The following is a 24,472-nucleotide window of genomic DNA, read 5'->3' on the forward strand; positions in this document are numbered from 1 at the left end:
TAATACAGTTACTGTTACTAGAGAGGTAGTGCTTGGTAAACTAACGGGACTGAAGGTAGCCAAGTCCCCGGGACTGGATGGAATTCATCCCAGGGTTCTGAAAGAAATGGCAGCAGTAATAGCAGATGCGTTAGTAGTTATTTATCAAAATTTGCTGGACTCTGGGGAAGTGCCGACGGATTGGAAAACAGCTACTGTCATGCTGCTGTTTAAAAAAGTAGCAGACAAAAGGCGGGTAATTACAGGCCGGTTAGCTTAACGTCCGTAGTTGGGAAAATGCTAGAATCCATCACTAAAGAAGAAATAGCAGGACATCTAGAAAAGAACGGTTCGATCAAGCAGACGCAGCACGGATTCATGAAGGAGAAGTCATGTTTGACGAATTGACTGGATTTTTATGAAGATGTGACTAGTGCGATTGACAGAGGGGAACCGGTGGATGTAGTGTTTTTAGATTTCCAGAAGGCGTTCGATAAGGTGCCTCAGAAAAGGTTGCTGCAGAAGGTTAGGGTACATGGAGTTGAGGGTAAAGTGTTAGCATGGATTGAGGATTGGCTATCTAACAGGAAACAGAGAGTTGGAATAAATGGGTGCTTTTCTGGTTGGCAGTTGGTGACTAGTGGTGTGTCGCAGGGATTGGTACTGGGGCCTCAACTGTTTACCATACACATAGACGATCTGGAGGAGGGGGCTGAGTGTAGGGTAACAAAATTTGCTGATGACACGAAGATGAGTGGAAAAGCGAATTGCGTGGAGGACGTGGAAAGCCTACAGAGAGATCTGGATAGGATGAGTGAGTGGGCGAGGACCTGGCAGATGGAGTATAACGTTAGCAAATATGAGGTTGTCCACTTTGGAAGAAATAATAGTAGGATGGAATATTATTTAAATGGTGAAAAGTCGCAGCATGCTACTGTGCAGAGGGAGCTGGATGTCCTTGTGCACGAATCGCAAAAACTCAGTCTGCAGGTGCAGCAGGTGATCAAGAAGGCGAATGGAATGTTGGCCTTTATCGCAAAGGTGATAGAATAAAAGCAAGGAGGTCTTGCTGCAACTGTACAAGGCACTGGTGAGGCCGCTACTGGAGTATTGTGTGCAGTTTTGGTCCCCTTATTTGCGAAAGGATATATTGGCCTTGGAGGGAGTATAGAGAAGGTTCACCAGGCTGATACCGGAGATGAGGGGGTTAGCTTATGAGAAGAGATTAAATGGAATGGGCCTGTACTTGTTGGAGTTTAGAAGGCTGAGGGGGGATCTTATAGAGACTTACAAGATAATGAAGGAGCTAGATAGGGTAGAGGTAGAGAGATTCTTTCCGCTTAGAAAGGAAACCAGAACTAGAGGGCACAGCCTCAAAATAAGGGGGCGGGGGGGGGAGCAGTTTAGATCGGAGTTGAGGAGGAACTTCTTCACTCAGAGGGTGGTGAATCTCTGGAATTCTCTGCCCATTGAAGTGGTGGAGGCTACCTCGTTGAGTATGTTTAAGTCACGGGTAGATAGATTTCTGATAGACAAGGGAATTAAGGGCTATGGGGAGCAGGCGGGAAAGTGGAACTGATCCACTTCAGATCAGCCATGATCTTATTGAATGGTGGGGCAAGCTCGAAGGGCTCGATAGCCTACTCCTGCTCCTACTTCTTATGTTCTTATGAGACATTAAGACAATCTTTTTTATTTCTTTGAATATTTATCTTTACTAGATATAAAAATATTGAAAATGGGCGGGAAAAGGCTGCTTGACTGACAATCAAGCCTGTCTTTGCCACTAACCGTGATGTGGAGATGCCGGCGTTGGACTGGGGGAAACGCGTAAGAAGTCTCACAACACCAGGTTAAAGTCCAACAGGTTTATTTGGTAGCAAAAACCACTAGCTTTTGTTAACCTGTGCTTAACGCTCTCTCCATTCACATTGTCTGCACCTTTGAGACTTGATTACCTGTAAAGACTCGCATTCCAACCATTATTTTGTAAATTGAGTTTGTGTCTTTATATGCCCTGTTTGTGAACAGAACCCCCACTTAACCGATGAAGGAGCAGGTCTCCAAAAGCTAATGGCTTTTGCTACCAAATAAACCTGTTGGACTTTAACCTGGTATTGTGAGACTTCTTACGTGTTTGCTATTAATGCCAACAATCAGCTCCTATGTCCTGGAGATATCCAGCTCTGCTACTGAAAATCTGGCCCTTTGTTTTTCTTTCCTCTTCTGGAGGAAAGTGAAATACACTGCAAATATGATCCTTTTTTTCATCCTTTCCCAAACAGCAATAGCTGTAATAACACTTTTGTCACTCAATCAGGAGGTTGTGGATTCAAGTCTCACTTCGTGGACTTAAACACATAATCCAGTTTGACATTTTGGTGAATGGTGTGAGATTGCTGCTCTGCCATTGGTCCAGTCTTTCAGTTGAGATGTTAAATTATGGTTCTGCTTGATCTTTCAGGGGATGTGAAAGATCCCATGGAACTACTTGGAAGATGAACAGACCATTCTCCCTGGTGTCCTGCTCAGTATTTAACCGAAAAAAATCGTATGATCATTATTGCATTGTTGGTTGTCAGAGATAGCTACGTGCAAATTGATGGCCAGATTTCCTACATTACAACAGTGATTGCTCTTCAAAAATGTACTTTGTGGCTGACAATTGATTCAGAATGCCCTGAGATTCACAAAAGGCTTGATATAAATGCAAATCTGTTTATTCTTTCAGGAGGGACACCAAGAGCCTCACCATGCGGAATAACTGTCTCTTGCCAGTGGCTTGGAGAATCACTGGGCTGGAGAACTTAGGCGATGATTTCTCTCTGTCTCAGGATCAGGGTATCATTGATGCCAAGTCTGAATCTTGTGTGCATATGCACTTCAGGGCCACGAGACAAGTCAACCTAAGAAAGTATATTCGATTGGAGGTGAGGTGGATTGAAAGAAAGAGTATTAGTGCAGCAAAATGTGTCATGTTCATCCAATGGACTCTTTATTTAAAACAAAATTATTATCTAAGAAATGATGCACAACTAAAGCATTGGAAGCTTGGTTCAGGAAAGGCTCAAACTTTCCTTATGGAGTGTAGAGAAACATCCTAGCACCATCTGGCCTACAAGGAATGTACAATAATAATTAAAAATGCGGATAATGTGTAATATCTTAAACAGTTGTTATAATTGAATTCTGCATTGCAATATAAGTAGGACCAAGTCATTCAATTAGATTATGGCTCATCTGTATCATAACTCCTTTCACTCCTTTTGATTCAAATCCCTTAATATTCAAAGTGTGTTTATATACATATGACATTTTTTACTGTCTGTTTAGGTCCACGATGCTGAGAATATTATTGGGATTGTTCAGACAGAAAATATTCTGATCCTTGCAGAAGCTTATGATGTGGCCCTGGACATCAGCTTTCCAAAAGGTAAGCTTGCTTCTAATGTGACTCCAACATCATGACTCCTTCACAGCTTATGTCCCTTTGTTTCCTGCATTTGAACTCCAGGACAAGTTAAGCAAACAAAATGATGCCAAAGGGTACCTTGTTGTATTTTCTGTTGTTAAATACTTCTGTTTAAATTATTTTCACACATGACATGACAGAGTCAGCACTCAAATAGAATTGTATATGAGTTTCTTTCCCTCCAATAAGATGACTCCAATTCACATAAATAAAAAACAAAACCCACAGATGCAGAATATCAGAAACAAAAATGGGAAATGCCAGAAACACTCAGTAAGTCAAACAAAACTGTTCAGGGTATAACAAATTATTTTACATTTTGTGTGTGAATCTTATGTCAGAACTGGCCAATTAACTTGAAACATTGACTTATCTGTTCTCTCCACAGATACTGACAGACCTGTTGTGTTTTCTGTTTTAATCAAGGTTTCAGATGTATCGTTTAACATAAAATATTCTGAATTAAATTAGCCATAACAATTTCATTTGCATGAGTTCCCCATTTCAAACGATGTTGTCATGAACTAAATTCAGACAATCATTCCAGAGTCACAGCTGACCAATAGCATGCGGAATACAGATTTATTTTAACTTTAAAACCAAGTGGAGTAACAAGATGTTTAGTTTAGTTTAAAGTTTTAAGGTTTATTTATTGATGTCACAAGTAGGCTTACGTTAACACTGTAATGAAGTTGCTGTGAAAGTCCTCTAGTTGCCTCACTCTGGCACCTATTCAGGTATACTGAGGGAGAATTTAGCATAGCCAATGCTCCTAACCAGCACATCTTTCAGACTGTGGGAGGAAACCCATGCAGGCATGGGGAGAACATGCAGACTCCGCAAAGACAGTGAGTAACCTAAGCCAGCAATCAATCCCGGGTCCCTGATATTGTGGGCAGTGGTGATAACCACTGTGCCACCGTGCTGCCCCTGCAATATGATACAGTGAGTCGTGTCTCTGCTTCTGAGCCAGAAGATTTGGGTTCCAGAGCCACTCCAAGACTTAAACATAAAGTAAGATGTGTTCATAATGTGACCAATCAGGTATCAACTTGTAAACCCTCCCAACACATATCAATGGCAGATGGTAAGAGCAGGAGAGACTCCTGGTCAGCCATGTGATGAAAATAAATTTGAGCCTCTAGAGTCACTGCCCATAGCTCCAAGTTATAACAATCATGTGAAAGTTTGTGTTGCTATAGCAACTCCTTAATGGGGGCTGGGAGAAACATCATAAAAGGTGCTTTACAAATGCAGGATTTTTTTTCATTTATCACTGACTGCACTAGTTTCTCTTCATTCCAGTGCTAATCCTGAAATTGTGCCTTTTGTTCTAGATGCCCTAGCTAAGGGGAAACAACATCTTAGCATCTACCCTGTCAAACCCCTTTCATAGTCTTGAATGTTTCAAAAATATTACCTCTCATTCTCCTATGCTACAGAGAATATGTTTCTAGTTTATGCAACCCCTCATCATAGGACAACCCTGTCATCCTAGACATCAATTTAATTATCTGAGTTCTGAAAAAGTCATATTGGACTCCACATTTTAATTCTGTTTCTTCCTCCACAGATGCTGCCAGACCTGTTGAGTTCTTTTTATGTTTCTAGGCCAAATAATTTAACCTTAGCTGTATGGCTTCCTATACAAATATATCCTTCCCTAAAAATGAAGACCAATTATGTCCAAACTATGTTAGAGATTGTGGGTTTTAACAGAAAAAGGGAAAAGATTTAGTTTACGCACATACTTTCAACTAACATATACAGGTTTTATTGAAGAGTTGCTCTCTGCACAGAATACAAATCTGAAAGTAAAACAGCAACCTGAGTACATATTCTAATGACATCACCATCAAATGATGTGATTAGCTCTTAAAGCTACCTGCAGCCCTTTTTAAATATCTAAGACCAAATTGCACATAGCACTCCTGGTATGTGCCAGAACTGTACCACTTTGTCCGTCTCAGAATCAGAGCGGGTGAGGAGCGGACAGATGAGGCTGTAAAATCCTGCACTAAGGTCTCACCAAAGCTCCCTGTAATTATATAAGGTTTCACCTTTTGGAATTCCAAGTATTGTACATCTACGGTTCTCCTTTATCTACCCTACCAATTACATCTACAAATAACTTAAAGTTGTCAAGCAAGATTTCCCAGTTCTAAAACCATGGTTAGCTTAGTTTAGAGTCCCTATGCATTTTGGCATATAGGCAACTTAATCCTTTTGCTGCTGTATGCTCACAGCATGATATTTGACTCCATCATGACGTCCCAGCATTTTGATCCTCTTGCAATAGGTAATTCAGGATCAAGATGCAGTTTGATGTCATGACCAAGCCCACCATTCCACTGACAGGCTAATTACACCATTCCAACTCCCTAAGGACCATGTTACTCTAGCACTGCCGTGGCACTTATTTTAAAACTACATTACTGTCTCATCCTTGTGTGTCTGTTACAGGTGCAGATGGTGGGATTGATTTTGGTGTCATCAAAGTTTTTGATAACGTGAAGCAGACCATCACCTTGAAGAATAAGGGCAAATATGAGATTGGATACAGGTACTTAATTGTTCTTTTAACTCTCCTGAAGATACTGATATAAGGGGTACCATTCCATGGGCATAGGCACAGACAAGTCTCTTATCACCGTGCCCAATTGATCATACTTTATGCTTGAGCCCAGCTAATAAATGCCAACTTGCAATTCTCCTGAGGGACATTAGAATGGATGACATATTGGCTCACATTTGTTCATTTGTCTGAGGTAATGAGCGGGAATGCCAACTAATTCTCCCCTCCCTAGGTCAGGTGTATTGAAACGAGTTTTGGTCCCCCAACTAAAGCTCAAACAGTCTATCTTAATTGGACTAGTGCAGCTGCTAATGGGAAAATCCTTCATTCTAATAGGGTCATTGTACTTACTAATAAAATGATTCTGCCAAAGAGATACTGTCTCTGCTAATGGAATAATCCTGCATTCTATTTGGTTAACTTTACCTACTAGTAAAATAATTCTGTCTGATATTAGAGAAGATCTGCCTACCAGTAGAATAATCCTGCATTCCAATAATAACCACTTGCTACTGTGATAGTTCTATCAAATGAAACATTTAAGCATATGTTGAAGATTAACCAGACAATGCATGGTGAGTGTTCAATCTTCCAAGCTTTATTACTTGCATGCAAGGAGAACAAACACAGTGAATCTCCCAATGGTGTTCTAATAGAGTTCTGCAAAACAGTGTCAGTTATAGCACTTTTTAGCCAATGACACAGAATCATGCCAATTACCATTTGGTGTACTTTCAAGCAATAGAATTCAGAATCATTTCAATCCTTCATTTGCATTGTTATCTCTTACACATGCAGATGTGCAGAATCTTTGATGTTTTTAGCAGGCAAGGTTCGTTAAACATCCTTATTTCCTTTAAGCAGAATCAGCAATTGGAACATTCTATGTTTTCTCAAGGACCCATTCATGCTGAAAAACACTCAGATCTTTCACCTGCTAACAGCTAGTTCCAACTTCTCCAATTGCCTGTATTAAGATAAATGTGTCCATTATTGGGATAGTTCTGTCTGATAATAGGGTAATTCTTTTTGCTGATAAAATATTCACAACTATTTTGTTGGAGAAAAAAGCAAAGCAATGTGATCAACCCTCTATCCCATTTGGAACCTCTAGTGGGTAAATAACAGAGCAATTAATGAGCAGTTTAGGAACACAGAGTGAAGCAAGTCTTCTGAGATCCAACGCAATGGGGAGAGAGAGAACAAATGGCCCTAAAATGAAGATCCCTGCTCTGCAAATTTATTGCATCTGCCACTGATTTTAGTTATGCTTATAACAATCATTTTCTTCTATTAGATTCCAACTGCAAGCCACAAAACGTGATATACCAGATCCAAACCTACTGTTCAACATTCAACCAATGAAGGGATCCCTGCTTCCCAGTGACCGTGCTACCCATATTTCCATTGCCTTCCAAGGCTCAAGACCCACCGAGATCAAGGATGAGCCAATTCTACGCTGCCTGGTAAGAGTGTATATATTGGAGACTTTAAAATACTGAATTCAGATTATTGGAGCTCTGGGTGACATGGGCAGTTTTGCCATGACTGGGCTGTCCTATAAGATTTACTTCCTAGTCAGACAGTTGTGCATTTGTGGAGTAGATTATTATACAGAATAATCTCAGAAAACCCAGTACAGAATGATCATTTATTAGCCAAGGCATTGAAAGAGCACAACCTCAGGAGAAGGGACTTTGAGGCAGACTTTGCCCAGCTGACGAACCATACAATATTTCTACATTGCAAGTCAAATAGGCATGGTATTACTTACATTCCAACATTGTCATGTTTTAGGTTTTATATTAAATAATTTGCAGATGTTCACAGAGCTGGGAGTCCACTATCCAAAGAACTGCCCGTCTTTCTTATCTCACTTCGGCTCCTTGTCATCTCTTCCCTTGTGCTTTTGCTATCAGGTCCGGCCTTGCATTGCTAGTTTTGTCTACTAATTCAAGCTAAGTATTGCGAAGATCTCCAGTCATACAAGCTAATGATATGGGCCCTGAAGATGTCCTATGCTCACTTGTGCAGCTTAGTGCCAGATGAATGCGTATGTGGCTGTCTCCTACTGCCACATTAGCTAGATGATTGTTTTACCCGAAGTGTGGAATTTTACTTAATTCTTCTAATTCTGCACTATCTTGTGTACATACCTTCCCCTCCAAAAAGTCTATTCAGTCAGTTGCAACTTCATTGAACATAGAACAAAGAACATAACAGCACAGTACAGGCCCTTCGGCCCTCAATGTTGTGCCAAGCAATGTCCAATCCCAAGATCAAGCTACCCCACTCCCTATCGTTTTGTTGTGCTCCATGTGCCTATCCAATAACCGCTTGGAAGTTCCTAAAGTGTCCGACTCCATTATCACAGCAGGCAGTCTATTCCGTACCCCAACCACTCTCTGAGTGAAGAATCTACCTCAGATATCCCTCCTATATCTCCCACCATGAACCTTATAGTTATGCCCCCTAGTAACAGCTACATCCACCCATGGAAATAGTCTCTGCATGTCCACTCTATCAATCCCTCTCATCATCTTATAAACCTCTATTAAGTCACCTCTCATTGTCCTCCGCTCCAAAGAGAAAAGCCCCAGCTCCCTCAACCTTTCCTCATAAGACCTACCCCCCAAACCAGGCAGCATCCTGATAAATCTCCTTTGCACTCTCTCCAATGCATCCACATCCTTCTTATAGTGAGGTGACCAGAACTGGTGACTGTCTTCCTTTTAATTATAATCCTTTGACCCTTAAAATCTCTTAAATTACCATGATTATGTCTGCCCTAAAATTGTTTAAATAGTCCATATTTATTACTGTCCCTCTTATACCCAAGTAATCTGGATATTAATATACCTTTATAATTTGTCCCTTTTTTTCATACTCATTTTCAAACTTCACATTGTTTAAAAGGATGATGGAGATGAACACCACAGTTGAGTGTAAGTTGACATGTTACACACAAAAATCCAGCCATTAATTCAATCTCTGTTTCGAAATTTGCATGCTGTTCATTGCCCAGAACTCTTTGGAGTTTGGTTCTATTAAGGAACCAGTGACTACACAGTGGCAGAAACACTACAAGTTAGGATTTCCACTTCAGTGTGGATTGGGACAGTGCCCACCATCAGCCACTTGCCCAATAATCCTGATAGGAAACATTTCAAAGTCTGGAATAAAAACAAAATGCTGCAGGTGCTGGAAATCAAAAATATAAATGGAAAGTGCTGGAAAAACTCAATTTTGAAGAGTCATATGGATTTGAAACATTAACTCTGTTTCTCTTTCCACAGATGCTGTCAGATCTGTTGAGACTTTTCCAGCATTTTCTGCCTTTATCTGGAAGCCTGAGCCTCATTATCAGCACATCATGCAAACACACAAATTACGAGCAAGAATAGGCCACTCATCCCCTTGAGCTGACTCCACATTCAATATTAAAATGGCTAATCTGACTGACCTCAACTCCATATTCCCACCTACCCATGAAAAGTTTTAAGCCACTTGCTTCTCAACAATCTATCTAGCTTTGATTTAAAAATGTTCAAATGCTCTGCTTCCACCTCCTTTTGAGGAAGAGATCCAAAGGACCATGACCCTTGGAGAGAAAAATGTGTGCATTTGTGTGTGTGTGTGTGTTGCCACTGCCTTAAAATCAGCCTCACATCCTTACCGTTTTGTCTAGCTCTCTTAGGTAAATGCTCTATTTAACAGGTATTGGCCAAGTATTCCAGGCTGCTGATGTACAACAGGAGAACACTCACATTCCTGCCAATTTCTTCAAGTGCCTTTCCACGCTATGAAATCATGACCAAGCTCCTGTACCTGGTCTCCAGAGAGAAATTCAGAACTGAAACTTGACTGATTTTCTTTTTCCTTTGGCTGCTGTCAACTCACATACCTCTGACCAGACTAAACACAGGAACTTTGAGTTTGTATGGCCCAGCTTTAGATAGCATAGTGCTTTACCATGCCTCTTCATTCCAAAGGAATGTGCAAGAATCCCTGAAACAGCGATGATATTGTCACTATGATTAAGTTCAAAGGGTGGTGAATCTCTGGAATTCTCTGCCCGTTGAGGTGGTGGAGGCTGCCTCGCTAAATATTTTTAAGACGCGGGTTGATGGGTTTTTGATAAGCGAGGGGATTAAGGGTTATGGGGAGAGGGCGGGAATGTGGAACTGAGCCACGACAGATCAGCCATGATCTTTTTGAATGGCGGGGCAGGCTCGAAGGGCTAGATGGCCTACTGCTCCTATTTCTTATGTTCTTATGTACGTTAACTTTATTCAGACTTGTAACCAAAACAATATCTAGACAGTTGTATTTTATTTGGGTTTTTTTGCACATAGTAACCTACAAAATAAGCTAAATGAATGGTGTTTCGTTGATCCATGAACTGTTTTCTGACTACAGGTGATTGAACCCACCCTTGGTGAAGGAGGTGAGACAATAGCCAGCATTCCAGTGAAAGTATCAGTTCGTGCTATTTTCACCAGCTATAAGATATTACCGGCGAAGGAGGTTAACTTTGGAATCGTCTTATTTGGCAACCGCAAAAGCCGTACATTCATCCTTGAGAACAACTGTGAATTTGACTTCAGATATTCCATCTTTAAAATGTCTGCTATGGCACCACATCAGCAAAAGAAGGGGTATGTAACATCCAATCAAATGCGTTTTTATCTGGAAATAGATGTAACTTGTTGGGTGCAACCAGCAGCCATTTTGTTTACATTTCTGAGCCACTTTGGGAGATTCATGTTGTGAATGAAACAGCGTTCAAGACACCACAATTTATTTTTAATCATTTACAGTTTGTGGGCCCCTCTGGATAGGCCAGCATTTGTTGTCCATACCTAATTTGCCTTGAGAAGATGGTAAACTGTCTTCTTGAACTGATGCAATCGCTGTAGTGTAGGTACACCCACAATGCTGTTAGTGAGGGAGTTCCAAGATTTTGACCCAGTGACAGTGAAGCAAAGGCAATATATTTCCAAGTTAATGTGGTAAGTGACTTTGAAGGGAATTTGCAATTGGTGGTGATCCCATGTGTCCCCTTCACTTGTCTTTCTAAATGGTGGCATCTATGGGTTTGGAAGATGCAACCTAAGGAGCCTTGGTGTGTTCCTGCAGTGCAGCTTGTAGATTGTACATATGGCTGCTTCTGTACATTAGTGGTGGACAGAATGAATGTTTGTGGATGAGGTGCCAATCAAATGGGCTGCTTTTTCCTGGATGATGTCAAGCTTCTTGAGTGTTGTTGGAACTGCTTTCATCCAGACAAATGGAAAGTATTCCAATCACACTCTTGATTTGTGCCTTGTAGATTGTGGACAAGTTTTGGGGAGTTGGGAGGTGAGATGGTCTCTGCAGGATTCCTAATCTCAGACCTGCTCTTACAGCCACAGTATTTATGTGGTTAGTCCAGTTCAGTGTCTGTCAATGTTATTCCCAAGGTGGTTGATAGTGGGGGATTCAGTGATGTGATGCCATTAAATGTAACAAAGAGAGTGATGGTTAGATTTTGTCTTGTTGGAGATTTTCATTATCCAAGTCCAGGCTGACAAATAGCAAAAAAAAAAGTGCTGGGTGTTGTCTGGATTTTGGACATGGACTGCTTCTGTATCTGAGAAGTTATGAACACTGTGCAATCATCCCCACCCCTGACCTTATGATGGAAGAAGGGTCACTGCTGAAGATGATTGGGCCTAGGAAGCTACTGTGAGGTTTTGGTAGATAATTGGGTTGAACCTTTATCTTGTAGAAAGAAACTGGTTGGATGGAACGATAGGGGGCACACAATGTTAATGGAGTGTGGAGAGCTGTCTGACAATCCCAATTTATCTTAATACTGGACAAGTCAGATCCCAGATTCAGACCTCACTTTATTTGATACTAACCATGGAGCAAAGTTACTGAACAAATTCACAAGAATCCACTGCTTAACTTATAACACAAAAGTAAAATATTTATTAAAACAAGAAAAATAAATTATATTACACCAGACAATAAGATTGAAAGGATCTTAATACAAATATAAGATGATTCAATCTATCAAAATTTCTCTACCCAGCAACAGCTTTGCAGATACAAACCAGTGAAGAGTAACCAGTAAAGACTGACCACTAGCCTGACAAATGTTTCTTGAGTATACACGGACAAGTAATTTTTCCTGGTGAATTCATGAGCATTCACTTGATACATTTCATCCAGCTAGTATCTATGCCCAAGACACCCAAAAATAACCACAATTTAGTTTCACTGTTTCAGTAGCAACACAGCTAAACTGATCACATAACTAAACCGTTCTCGGGTTCAGTAAACTACTGTCCTATTAACCTAGAGTCCTAATGTTTCTTTTCAGAGAATTGAGAAACCCTGGGGGCAATTCTCCCATCCTGCTATGCTAATTTTTTAGCGCAGCAGGCTGGGAGAATCTCGCGGCTGGGCACATATGGGATTTGTGCATGCATCCTCACTACAAGTCCATCTCCCAGTGCCGGATTTCTGGCACTATCAGATCTGCATTGGAAACCGATGGGAAGACCCAGATAAATTATTTAAATCTGTTTTTAATATAGTTTAAATGTAATTAGTAGGCCTGGAACTGAATTCTTTAGGCCTACTAACCTCTCCCACCCCACCAGAGTCTTTCATTTATGTGGCGTTTACAGTAGGTCCCCACTTTCAGGTGTCCCACTGGAGTGAAGAGGGGTGGTTGCAATTGGGACCCAAAGAGTTCAGGCAGTAGGGGTGGTGCTCCTTGGGCATGGGTACCATGGCAGTGCCAGCCTGTGCCCCATGGTACTACTCAAGGGACAGAGTGCTCATGCTGAGGGGCACCTTGACACTGATCACCATGAGGGCAGTGCCAAGTGGGCAGGGTCTATAGGGGTAGTGGGGGCCCCTTGCCCCTCTGCATGGGGATCAATGGGGGCAGGAGGGAGGCCAGTGATCAGGGTTGGGGGGGCTGGGGTGGGGTGGTGTGCCTCCTGGGGGGGGTGGGGTGGTACTGCCTGTGGGTGTGGGAGTAGGGGGGCAGACCTGGGCTGGCCAGCAATTGAGCTGGCCAGCAAATGGGAGCTGTCAGCCACTGGTCCATTCAGGCTCACAAGTCAAACCTTCATGCAACTGAAAGCACTCTATCCTCTTTAGCACAAGATTACATTACAGGCCAGACAGGAGTCAGACATTCACAGAATCTGAGGATCAATACACTGTTCCCACTGCAAATCGTCTTCATCCTCCTGGAATGTCGGGACTCTGGGCAGCCACTTGTTCCCTTAACAGTAGCCTTACACAGGGTGTGTGCTGCCTTCTGTCAGACAGGAGAGCAATGCTCACAGAAGCCATGTGAAGATAATGGGATATCCTTACTGGGTGTCTTCAGTCTCCATGAATCCAGCAGCAAATGAACATGTCCAGAGTTTATCTGCCTCATCTGGACATCATCTTTGCCTCATGACTGAATTACTCTCCATTGAGGACCTTCTCAATTTCATCCCCTTCAAATGTCCTCCTCATTGGAGAAAACATGCTATTCCTCCATCTTCTCCTTAGACCAATCATCTCCTCATTACAGTGCCAGGTTGGTAGGCAAGTGGCCATGATGCATGACACTCTCTGAAGTTGTATTGCAGGACTCACCAGACTGATCTAGGCATCAGAACCAAATTTTCAGCATCCCAATGGTCTGCACCACTAAAGTGTGAGTAGCAGCGTGAGGAATAGCATGTTTTCTCCAATGAGGACATCAAAGGGGATGAAATTAAGGAGATCCACAAGGAAGAGGATGTCAGCCATAAGGCAAACATGATGTCCAGATGAGCTCAGGACACGCTTATTTGCTGCTGGATTCCTGGAGACTGATGATGAGAACATCCATTGTGTCTTGTCTCAGCTGCATTTTGATGCCACTGCAAAGGCTTCATCAGCCAAATTCAGTGTAAGCCCTTGTCCCCAAGGAGCCAACCCTGCAGCCACTGTGGATCCTGAAACATGTCAGGGATCTGAGAACAGCTAAGAATGTAGGAGGCATGCGTAGGCACATGCCTGCAGGATGTGTTTTGGGTGGTTGCAAACCAGCTGAACATTCAGCAAATGATAACCTTTGTAGTTCACGTAGCTTAGAGTTTGATGCTGTGGAGCTGCGTGCAGTCCATAACACCTTGCACCTGTGGAATACCAGAGATCTGCACATTCCCATCACTCTTGCATCTTGGTTTGCCTGATCCCAGTTGAAATGAATGAAGCTGCCACCAACGACTTGTACAATTGTAAGATAATTCCCCAACTCTGATACTCAATGCCCTGACTGAGTCTCTCTCTTTGGTATTCCAGTGAGGAGACCATCAGGAACATGGATCCTGATGATCTCATTGTCATTCTTCTTGCTTATAGACAGGAGGAAAGAAGGTGATGGGAAAGGCCATGCTGAGTCACCAAAGGCAGGAGCGGAACCAGAAAATAAAGGTTTGGCAATACCTGCTCCACATAGAGGATGAACCCCAAGGAACCATTGCCCAGAGGCACCTCACTAGACTTAGGGTCTACAGACACACTTGACATACCCGACAACCAGTGTAGCTAAACATTACACAGTCCAGGAATTGCTTTGTCACATCTGCCAGTTTTTGGTGTAAGAATTGAGTGCCATAGTGACTTTCAGCAACACTGGCTGCTCTCCCAAATTACTGTGGAGCCAAATCCTGCAAAAACTGGCAGATGTGACCAAGCAGTTCCTGGACTGTATAATCTTCAGCTACACTGGTTGTCAGACATCTGCAGGTATGTCAAGTGTGTCTGTAAACCTTGGGTCTAGTGAGGTGCCTCTGGGTAATAGTCCCTTGGGGTTCATCCTCTATGTGGAGCGAGTACTGCCAAACCTTTATTTTCTGGTTCCTCTCCTGCCTTTGGTGACTCAGCATGGCCTTTCACATCACCTTCTTTCCCTCTGTCTATAAGCAAGAAGAATGACAATGAGATCATCAGGATCCAAGTTCCTGATGGTCTCCTCACTGGAATATCAAAGAGAGAGACTCAGTCAGGGATTGAATATCAGAGTTGGGGAATTATGTTACAGTTGTGCAAGTCGTTGGTGATGCCACACTTGGAATATGGTGTACAATTTTTGTCACTGTGTTGTAGGAAAGACCATAAGGATGTTGCCTGGATTAGTGGGCCTGAGTTATGGGGAAAGATTGGTGAGGCTAGGACTTCATTCCTTGGAATGTAGGAGAATGGGGGGGAAATTACCTTATTGAGGCATATAAAATCATGAGGGTATTAGATAGGATAAACACACTGTCTTTTTCCCCAGAAAAGGGGAATTAAAAACTAGAGGGCATGGGTTTAAGGTGAAAGGGGAAAGATTTAAAAGGGAACCTGAGGGAAATTTTTCTACACAGACTGGTGTGTGAATGGAATGAGCTGCCAGAGAAAGTGGTTGAAGCAAAAAGCATTTGGATAAATACATGGCTGGGAAAGGATTAGAGGGATATGGGCCAAATGCAGGCAATTGGGACTAGCTGGAAGGGCACAATGGTCACCATGGATCGGTAGGGCCGAAGGGCCGGTTTCCATGCTGTATTGCTCCATGACAGTTAATATTTGTCCATTCTTCATTTGTAAGTGCCTCTCAAAGTCCACTGACTCATGTCCTGGCCACATTGATGTCCAGCCCATGCTTTGCTTTCTGCCTTAGTATCACTCTACAGCATCCTTGCCCCACATCACATGACCAAGTGGCAACAGCTTTGGCCACCCAGTTGCATCCTGAGGTCTTCACTCCAAGGCCTTGGGGGGGTATATGTCTATATGCATTCAGCACACAGCCAAAGATTAGAAATGCTCTCATTTGGCAAAAGCACACTGCCCACTTTGTAAGAGGATACACTTTCTTACCTAGAGAGGCAGTGGTTGTAGGCACACCAATACAGTCAGCCAATTTGGAAGTCAATGTGTCAAGGGTTAAGTGCTGAGCAACAGTCCGTGGCACTCACACATAAGTGGTGCTTGAGTGGATATACTTGCACGATTAGCTTGACTCCAAGCATATCAATTTAGTTACAGCTGAACTGTCTCAGCTGCAAAGGAGTATTGATCACTGACACGTTTTCCAAGTAGCCTTGCCCTTGTCGACATCCAGAAGACCCCTGCCCCAGATTGAGTGGAACCATTGTTCTTTGTTGACACCCCACCCTCCACTGCACTGCCCAAGACTTCCCTTCTTTGTGAAATTTTTCTAAGAAGCCTGTGGCCCAAAAGCAGAAGATGTCCTCCATTACAATCTTGCCTACATATCCCGCCATCCTACCTGACTCACTTCAACTTCCCCAACTTGCCTTACGTCTCCCTCAATTCACCCCACTTCACAGGATTCTTCACCAATCCCCTGCCAATATTTCCTGACTCCACCCTATCTCCTCAATGTCAACCCCAGGTCTCCCCCAATCCAGCCCAGTGATCCCCGACAGCCCCTTTCACTCGAGTCAACCCTTGTACCCCTGGCTCAAACCTTGTATCCTTTGTGTCATCTCCTGTACCCCTTTGGCTCAAGCCCCATGTCCCCCATGTTAAGCCCTGTCCTCACCCAGCACAAGTCTTGCGTTCCCCACATCAAATTCTTCCCCCCTCTGAAGATGGTGCTCACCATGAAGCTCCCCTTAGAGTTTGCTCACTAGGTGTGCACCTTTTGATGCCAGTCATGCTTCGTGCCATTCTGACTGTGCTGCAATGGATTTACTTGCATTTATCTTCTTCTGATATTGCTGCCTTGCACTTAGCAGGGCTGCCACTGCATCCCAGGTGGGGATGGTGACCCTTTTGGAAAGCCATCTCCTTGAGTGGGGTAGAGTGTGTGTTGTCTCTGCTCCACTCCATCCAGCATCCTGAGGAGAGCCCCTCCTAAAACCTCACTAACAATTTCAATACAAGCCCACTGAGAACAGATAATATTGGTGTAATCTCCAAATAAAACAAAAAGCAAAAATTTTGATACCTTGCAAATGTCATTAATAAAGAAAACTTTTTTTTTGCTCAAACAGATTATTGTGGGACTCCACAAAGAATATTTATATGCTTTGAATCACAGTCTATTATTACAAATAGGAATAAGGTCAGCTATCACTATAGGAGTGAGGTTAATTAGCACTATAGACATGAGGTCAGCTGCCACTTTTGTTCCATTGTAGTTCTTCCACTTGCTTTGTGATGAATGTCTGCAATTATACATTTCACCTAGTTCTTTTCTTTTCACTTTGAAAGTGAGAAGGTCTTCAAGTTAGCAAAAGAGGGTAAGACATTGTTTTGTTTTTTTTTGTGTTGCACTCAGGTTCTCAATGCTACTGTGACCTAGGGCTTAGTTAGATGTATTGCAAAGCATCCTGTATGTTTCTCGGGGAATGGGGACTAGTTCTGTGCACTAGTTTCACTGTTTTCCTCAAAGCCCTTCAGATTTTTTTTGCTTCAATAAGATTGCCTCTTATCCTTCTGAATTAGGCCCAATGTACTCATCCCCTCTTACTAGGAAACAAAATAGCGACCCTTTGCTTTACCACCACTAAAATTGCAATACAGTATTCAGGTATGGTCACACGAAAACCCTGTGCAACTATAGAAGGACTTCTTTATTCACTATTCCTGTATTTCAAATTGAAGTTTGGAGCCACAAAGCAGTCAGTGAGGAAATGTCCATACTTCATTCAGAGCACTGAGGGAAAGGGCAAGTGATGGCTGATCATTTTACTCCCAATACTATTTAGTGGAAAATCCCATCTGATTTTGGGCCCTATTTTACCATTTTGATTCGAAGTGCTGGGCAGCTTTGCTGGGAGTGTTTCGGATCTGACTTTTAGACTTGTTCTCAGGTGTCCCCATATGCACTCTGCCTGAAAAATTATCAGCAATTCTGAATCGCACTGCAGATGCCTATAGATGGGACTTAACGCACTCAAAATCCTGCAGCTCTGACTGGCTCTTCCAACCGCATATGTGCAAAAATGAATGCAGCTCCCCTGCCACATTGCTCTTGGGCTGGACAATGCCTCTTCCTGGCCCCCACAGACATTGCCCCACCTCCATAACATTACTGACCCCCTTCTATCCCCAAACCCCTCCGCCAGCAGTCTGATCACAGACCTTTCCCCTCACTGATCTCAGGCAGGGTGGCAGTGGATCCCCTTTACCAACCTCAAGCAGAAAGGCATCGGATGCTGGGCACTTCTCAGTAACTGGAACACTCAAATCAGACTTTTGTGGAGCACATCTGTTTCAAGCCAATTCTGGATGGGTGAATGCAATGGTAAGGGGAGGAAGAAGAAGGGTGCTGGAAGGCTGGGCGTGCACCCATTAAGTCAATTTAAATGCATTTAAATGGCCGTCACACCCATTTTGGGCACAGTCCCAATCACGACCATTTTCAGGCCTTGGTAAAAAGGGGGAACTGGCCCGCAGGCAACCACTCATGGCAACAGACATCTCCAGATGCTGAAAAATGCCCTCATGAGAGCAGGATATAACACTCGACTCAAAATCGACAGTTCTCATGCGCCACAGCTACTCACCTCACACCCAATTTTACCAAGTTTTTGCACCTGTTTGATAGTAAAATCAGGCCCATTATCTTGTATTTTCAGGAGTATTTCTGTTATCTACTCACTTTGACAGAAACTATTATTTTCTTTTTTGCTTTATATAGAGCTGGAGCTCCAAAGCTTAAGACCCAGGATAAATCCAATGGAGTTCCAAAACAGAAAGAACTAGTACCCCAGGTAAGTTTGGCTTCTGGCACAGACCCACACTTGTGACCTGAACCTGAGACTGTATAGGTGGCATCAAAGAGCCAATGTTTCCATTCTGGCTCAAAAACCTGAAAATGTGGACAATGCTCAGCTGATCAGGTAGTAACTGTGGAGAGAGCAGCAGAATTAATGTTTAGTGATCAGCTGTTTCATAAGAATGCAAGAAATCTCAACACCAGGTTAAAGTCCAATAGGTTTATTTGAGGATAGCACATCAGGATATTACAGAAGAATAGCATTTAAAGAGAGAAACCAAAGGTCAGAGGTAGTGCACAGAAGAGGGAAACATTTACAATGCCAACTGGCATAGAGGCCAGGACATAATGTTTAGTGATCAGCTGTTTCGTAAAAATGCAAGAAGTCTCAACACTAGCTTAAAGTCCAATAAGTTTATTTGGTAGCAAAAGCCACTAGCTTTCGGAGCGCTGCCCCTTCATCAGATGAGTGGGGGTTCTATTCACAAACAGGGCATATAAAAGACACAAACTCAATTTACAAAATAATGGTTGGAATGCACGTCTTTACAGGTAATCAAGTCTCAAAAGATACAGACAGTGTGAGTGGAGAGAGGGTTAAGCACAAGTTAAAGAGCTGTGTATTGTCTGCAGCCAGGACAGTTAGTGAAAAGGCTGCGGGAATTCTTCCACAAACCCCAAGAGGCCAGTGAATACAATGAGACAGCCAATGAACTGGAACACTGCAGCAAAGAGGACTCCTCTGGAAGGCCGCTGCCCTCGACTTGACATGTATACCTAAGCCATCAGGAGGTGCGTCAACATCAGATTCATCAGCTAGACTCATCAGCTGCATTCACAAGACAGCCCCAAACATCACCCAAGCACAATGCAACGCCACCTTCTCTCTCTCAAGGCCAACTGCAACATTGTCATCAAACTAGCAGACAAAGGAGGAGCCATAGTCATACTGAACAGAATGGATTACTTCAAAGAAACATACCGACAACTGAATAATGGGGAACACTTCAGACAGTTACCCACAGATCCGACCACTCTACTCAGGCTGATCAAGACCCATGATCCGGACCTTCAGAGCACCCTCCCTGCTCTCATCCCATCTACTCCCCGTGTTGGAGATCTCTACTGCCTCCCAAACGTACAAGGCAAACACACCCGGCCATCCCATTGTATCGGGCAATGGGACCCTGTGCGACAACTTCTCCGGCTATGGCGAGGCATTCTGAAAACCATTGTACAAAGAACCCCCAGCTTTTGTCACGACACTACAGACTTCCTACAGAAACTCAGCACATATGGAGCAGTTGAACCAGGGGTACTCCTCATCACAATGGATGTCTCAGCACTCTACACCAGTATCCCCCACAACAATGGCATTTCTGCAACTGCCTCAGTGCTCAACACTGACAACTGCCAGTTCCAGATACAATTCATCTGCTTCATCATGGACCACAATGTCTTCACCTTCAATCAGTTCTTCATCCAGACACAAGGAACAGCCATGGGGACCAAATTTGTACCTCAACATGCCAACATCTTCATGCACAAGTTTGAACAAGACCTCTTCACTGCACAGGACCTTCAACCGATGCTATACACTAGATACCTCGATGACATTTTCTTCCTTTGGACTCATGGTGAACAATCACTGAAACAACTATATGACGACATCAACAAGTTCCATCCCACCAGACTCACCATGGACTACTTTCTGGAATCAGTTGCATTCTTGGACACACGCATCTCCATTAAGGATGGTCACCTCAGCACTTCACTCTACCGCAAGCCCACGGATAACCTCGCGCTGCTCCACGACCCCAGCTTCCACCCTAAACATGTTAAAGAAGCCATCCCCTACAGGGAAGCCCTCTATATACACAGTATCTGCTCAGATGAGGAGGATTGCAACAGACACCTCCAGATGTTGAAAGATGCCCTCATAAGAACAGGATATGGTGCTTGACTCATTGATCAACAGTTCCGATGTGCCGCAGCGAAAAACCGCACCGACCTCCTCAGAAGACAAAACACAGGACACGGTGGACGGAGTACCCTTCGTCGTCCAGTACTTCCCCGAGCGGAGAAGTTTCGACATCTTCTCCGGAGCCTTCAACATGTCATTGATGAAGATGAACATCTCGCCAAGGCCATCCCCACACTCCCACTTCTTGCCTTCAAACAACTGCACAACCTCAAACAGACCATTATCTGCAGCAAACTACCCAGCCTTCAGGAGAACAGTGACCGCAACACAGCCCTGCCACAGCAACCATTGCAAGACGTGCCGGATCACTGACATGCATGTCATCGTCTCACATGAGAACACCATCCACCAGGTACACAGTACATACACTTGCAACTTGGCCAACGTTGTCTAACTGATACGCTGCAGGAAAGAGTGTCCCGAGGCATGGTACATTGGGGAGACTATGCAGCTGCTACGACAACAGATGAATGAACACAGCTTTTCAATCACCAGGCAACAGTGTTCTCTTCCTGTTGGGGAACACTTCAGCAGTCACGGGCATTTGGCCTCTGATCTTCAGGTAAGCATTCTTCAAGACGGCCTTCATGACATACGACAATGCAGAGTCTCTGAACAGAGACTGATAGCCAAGTTCTGCACACGAGGACGGCCTCAACCAGGATCTTAGGTTTATGTCACACTTTCTGTAACCCCCATGACGTGCAAAATCTCACTAACTGTCCCGTCTGGAGATGATACACATCTCTTTAACCTGTGCTTAATGCTCTCTCCACTCATATTTTCTGCATCTTTAAGACTTGATTACCTGTAAAGACTCACATTCCAACCATTATTTTGTAAGCGCTCCAAAAGCTAATGGCTTTTGCTACCAAATATACCTGTTGGACTTTAACCTGGTGTTGAGACACTTCTTACATGTTTACCCCAGTCCAACGCCGGCATCTCCACATCGTAAGAATGCCCCAGTCATGAGGGCAGGAAGCAGGTCTCATGCATAAAACTGAACTTAGATTGCACATGAGGGAAGATGTGAGAGAAAATGATGGGTTCAGTTTTGGGCAGAGTGGAGTTGAATGTGATTTGTTGAACAAAGAAATGGAATGAAGCAGAAAAGGCAGCTGCACAACTGGTATCAACTTTTGGTGACAAGTAAGTTTATGGGTTATTCCCAGTTGATGGAGGGCTGGGTGGAGGGGAGAAATGAAGTCATTTAGTGCTGAAGGGTGTTCTTTATTCCCCAAGATGATGCTGAAGTATAGGAAAGCGAGATCTGATATAATCCAATCAGATTTTGCTAATGGATAGCAAAATTAATTATGCACCAGATACATTTAAAACTGAATTCCTTGGAGTTGAGAGACAGAAGATAGTAAGAATGAGGGAAAATAAAGGTCTTGCTGGGAATAATGGCATCATGACTGGAGGTGAGGAGTGATTAAATGTATTGGCTACAGAAATGTTACGTGAATGGAAGACCGCTAACTATGAGAGAGTCGGAAAGTACAGTTGTAAATGATTAAGGAATTTACTGCAGGATGTGGGATTGAAAGTAGGTGAGGAAATGTGGAGAGCAGGGCTCATCAAGTCTGCACTGAATCCCTGAAACAGCATCTTACTGAGGCCCACTTCCTCACTGTATCCCCATAATCCCATTCATATACCATGGCTAATCCACCCAACCCTACATATCATGGGACACTACGTGACAATTTAGCATGGTCAGTCCACCTAACTTGCACATCTTTGGACCGTGGGAGAAAACTGGAGTGCACAGGAAACCCACACAGACATGGAGACAATGTACAAATTCCACAGTACCCAAGATTGCAATCAAACCCAGGTCCCTGGCACTCTGAAGCAACAGTGCTAACTCTGTCATCCCTCTGGACAGCTTGTGGCATGAACAAAAGCCTTTGTACATGGCTGTCGCTGGTGTGGTCCTACCTCCAGTATTACACCTTTAGAACACATTCTTCAACAGAACCTCCCAAGTTTAGGACTCTGTCACCTAGAGAAACAGGGGTAGTAGGCACATGTGAATAGTATTGCCTTTAAGTGATATCTCTATCATACATTATCTGGACTTGGAAATATGTCACTGTTCTCTTCATTGTCACTGGGTCAAAATCTTGGAGTACCTTCACCTTGCAGTCTGCACCAGTTTAAGAAGGTAGCTCACAATCACCTCCTAAAGCAAATCTAGGAATGCATATTAAATGTTGGCCTGACCAGCAATATCAGTACCCTGAAAATTAAATTTTGAAAGAGTGTGCTGAGTTAATTACATGATCTAGCTTAACTTATGATTTCTGCTTTTACCTTTCATGCAGGCCCGTCTGACAGCTGGAATGTTTACAGTTGCCCCTGGATATGGAGCTGTGCTCCCTGGAGGCCAGCAGTCCATTACAGTGGACTGTACCGCAGATCAGATAGGGAGACACGAAGAACTCCTGTGCATTGACATAACTGACCGGGACCCACTCGACAACTCAACTGGTATTCCATATGGACTTATCATCGAGTGCTGTACACCAAGTACGTCCAGACAGAACAAAACTCAGCTTACAATTTACAATAACAACTGGTATTCTTTCCATTTGATTCACAGGATGAAAATGTCACTGGGGCCTGCATATATCTCCCATTTCCAGTTGAACGTGAGCAGATAGTAGTGAGATGCCTTCTTGAATAACTGCAGTCCATTTAGTATAAGTACACCCATAGTGATGCTAGAGGGAGTTTCAGGACAATAAACTAGTGACATTTTTTTGAGTCTTGGAGGCGACCTTGCCTAATTGGTGGTGTTTTCATTGACCTGCTTCCCTTATTGGTCACAGATTTCAGAGATGTTGTCAAAGAATACTTGGCAAGTTGTTGGAGTGTGAGGGGAAATGAATACTAAAGGTAGCAGATGTGGTGCTGATCAAGCAAGTTGCTCTGTCCTGGATGACTTCTTGAATGCTCTTGAAACAGTACTAGTCCAAGCGATGAGTGTATTACAACATGGATGGTGAACAGCATTTGGGGAAATCAGGAGATGAGCTACTTGCCATAAAATTTCCAACTTTTGACCTGGTCTTATAGCCAGAATATTTCTATATCTGAATTTCAGTTAATGATAATGCCTAGGATGTTGTTGTGGGGATTCAGCTATGGCAATGTCATTATAATCTATTCTTCCATAAGATCAGAAATGGGGCTGTTCACAGATTCTGAAGCAGTGCATGTCCACTTGTGGTAAGATCCCGACATTCAGGCTTGGGCTGATGGTGACGAGCAACGTTTGTGCCACATGTGCCAGGTAATGACCATCTCCAACAAGAGAGAATCGCTCCCCGTGACATTCAATGGCATTTCCGACACTGAATTTCCCTACTACCAGCATCCTCTAGGGTTATGATTCACCAACAACTGAACTGGATTAGCCATGTATATACTATAATAACAAGAACAGCTCAGAGTCTAGGAGTTCTGCAGCGAGTAATTTACCTCCTGACTTCGCAAAGACATCCATTATCTACAAAGCACAAGTCAGGAATACTCTCTATTGACCTTGATATGTGCAGTCCAACAACACTTAAGAAGCTCAACACCATCCAGGGCAAAGCATCCTGTTTGATTGGCACACAGTTCACTACCTTGGGCATTCATCAACCTCAACCCCCGCCTCCTCTACTA

At 43.2% G+C, this 24,472-nt stretch overlaps 1 protein-coding gene across 1 annotated transcript in view; it reads left to right on the forward strand.

Annotated features, from left to right (window-relative positions):
* The window catches only part of hydin (HYDIN axonemal central pair apparatus protein), a 1,114,396-nt gene that overhangs the window by 820,375 nt on the left and 269,549 nt on the right, over nt 1-24,472 (forward strand). The window contains exons 53-59 of the mRNA XM_080187991.1: nt 2,711-2,909; nt 3,313-3,412; nt 5,915-6,014; nt 7,324-7,492; nt 10,446-10,684; nt 18,730-18,802; nt 23,125-23,329. Coding sequence (XP_080044117.1) covers nt 2,711-2,909; nt 3,313-3,412; nt 5,915-6,014; nt 7,324-7,492; nt 10,446-10,684; nt 18,730-18,802; nt 23,125-23,329 — 1,085 coding nt within the window. The remainder of the gene's footprint in view (nt 1-2,710; nt 2,910-3,312; nt 3,413-5,914; nt 6,015-7,323; nt 7,493-10,445; nt 10,685-18,729; nt 18,803-23,124; nt 23,330-24,472) is intronic.

The sequence above is a fragment of the Carcharhinus amblyrhynchos genome, chromosome 4, assembly GCF_965287045.1.
Source record: "Carcharhinus amblyrhynchos chromosome 4, sCarAmb.v2.hapA, whole genome shotgun sequence".
NCBI classification, from domain to species: Eukaryota; Metazoa; Chordata; class Chondrichthyes; order Carcharhiniformes; family Carcharhinidae; genus Carcharhinus; species Carcharhinus amblyrhynchos.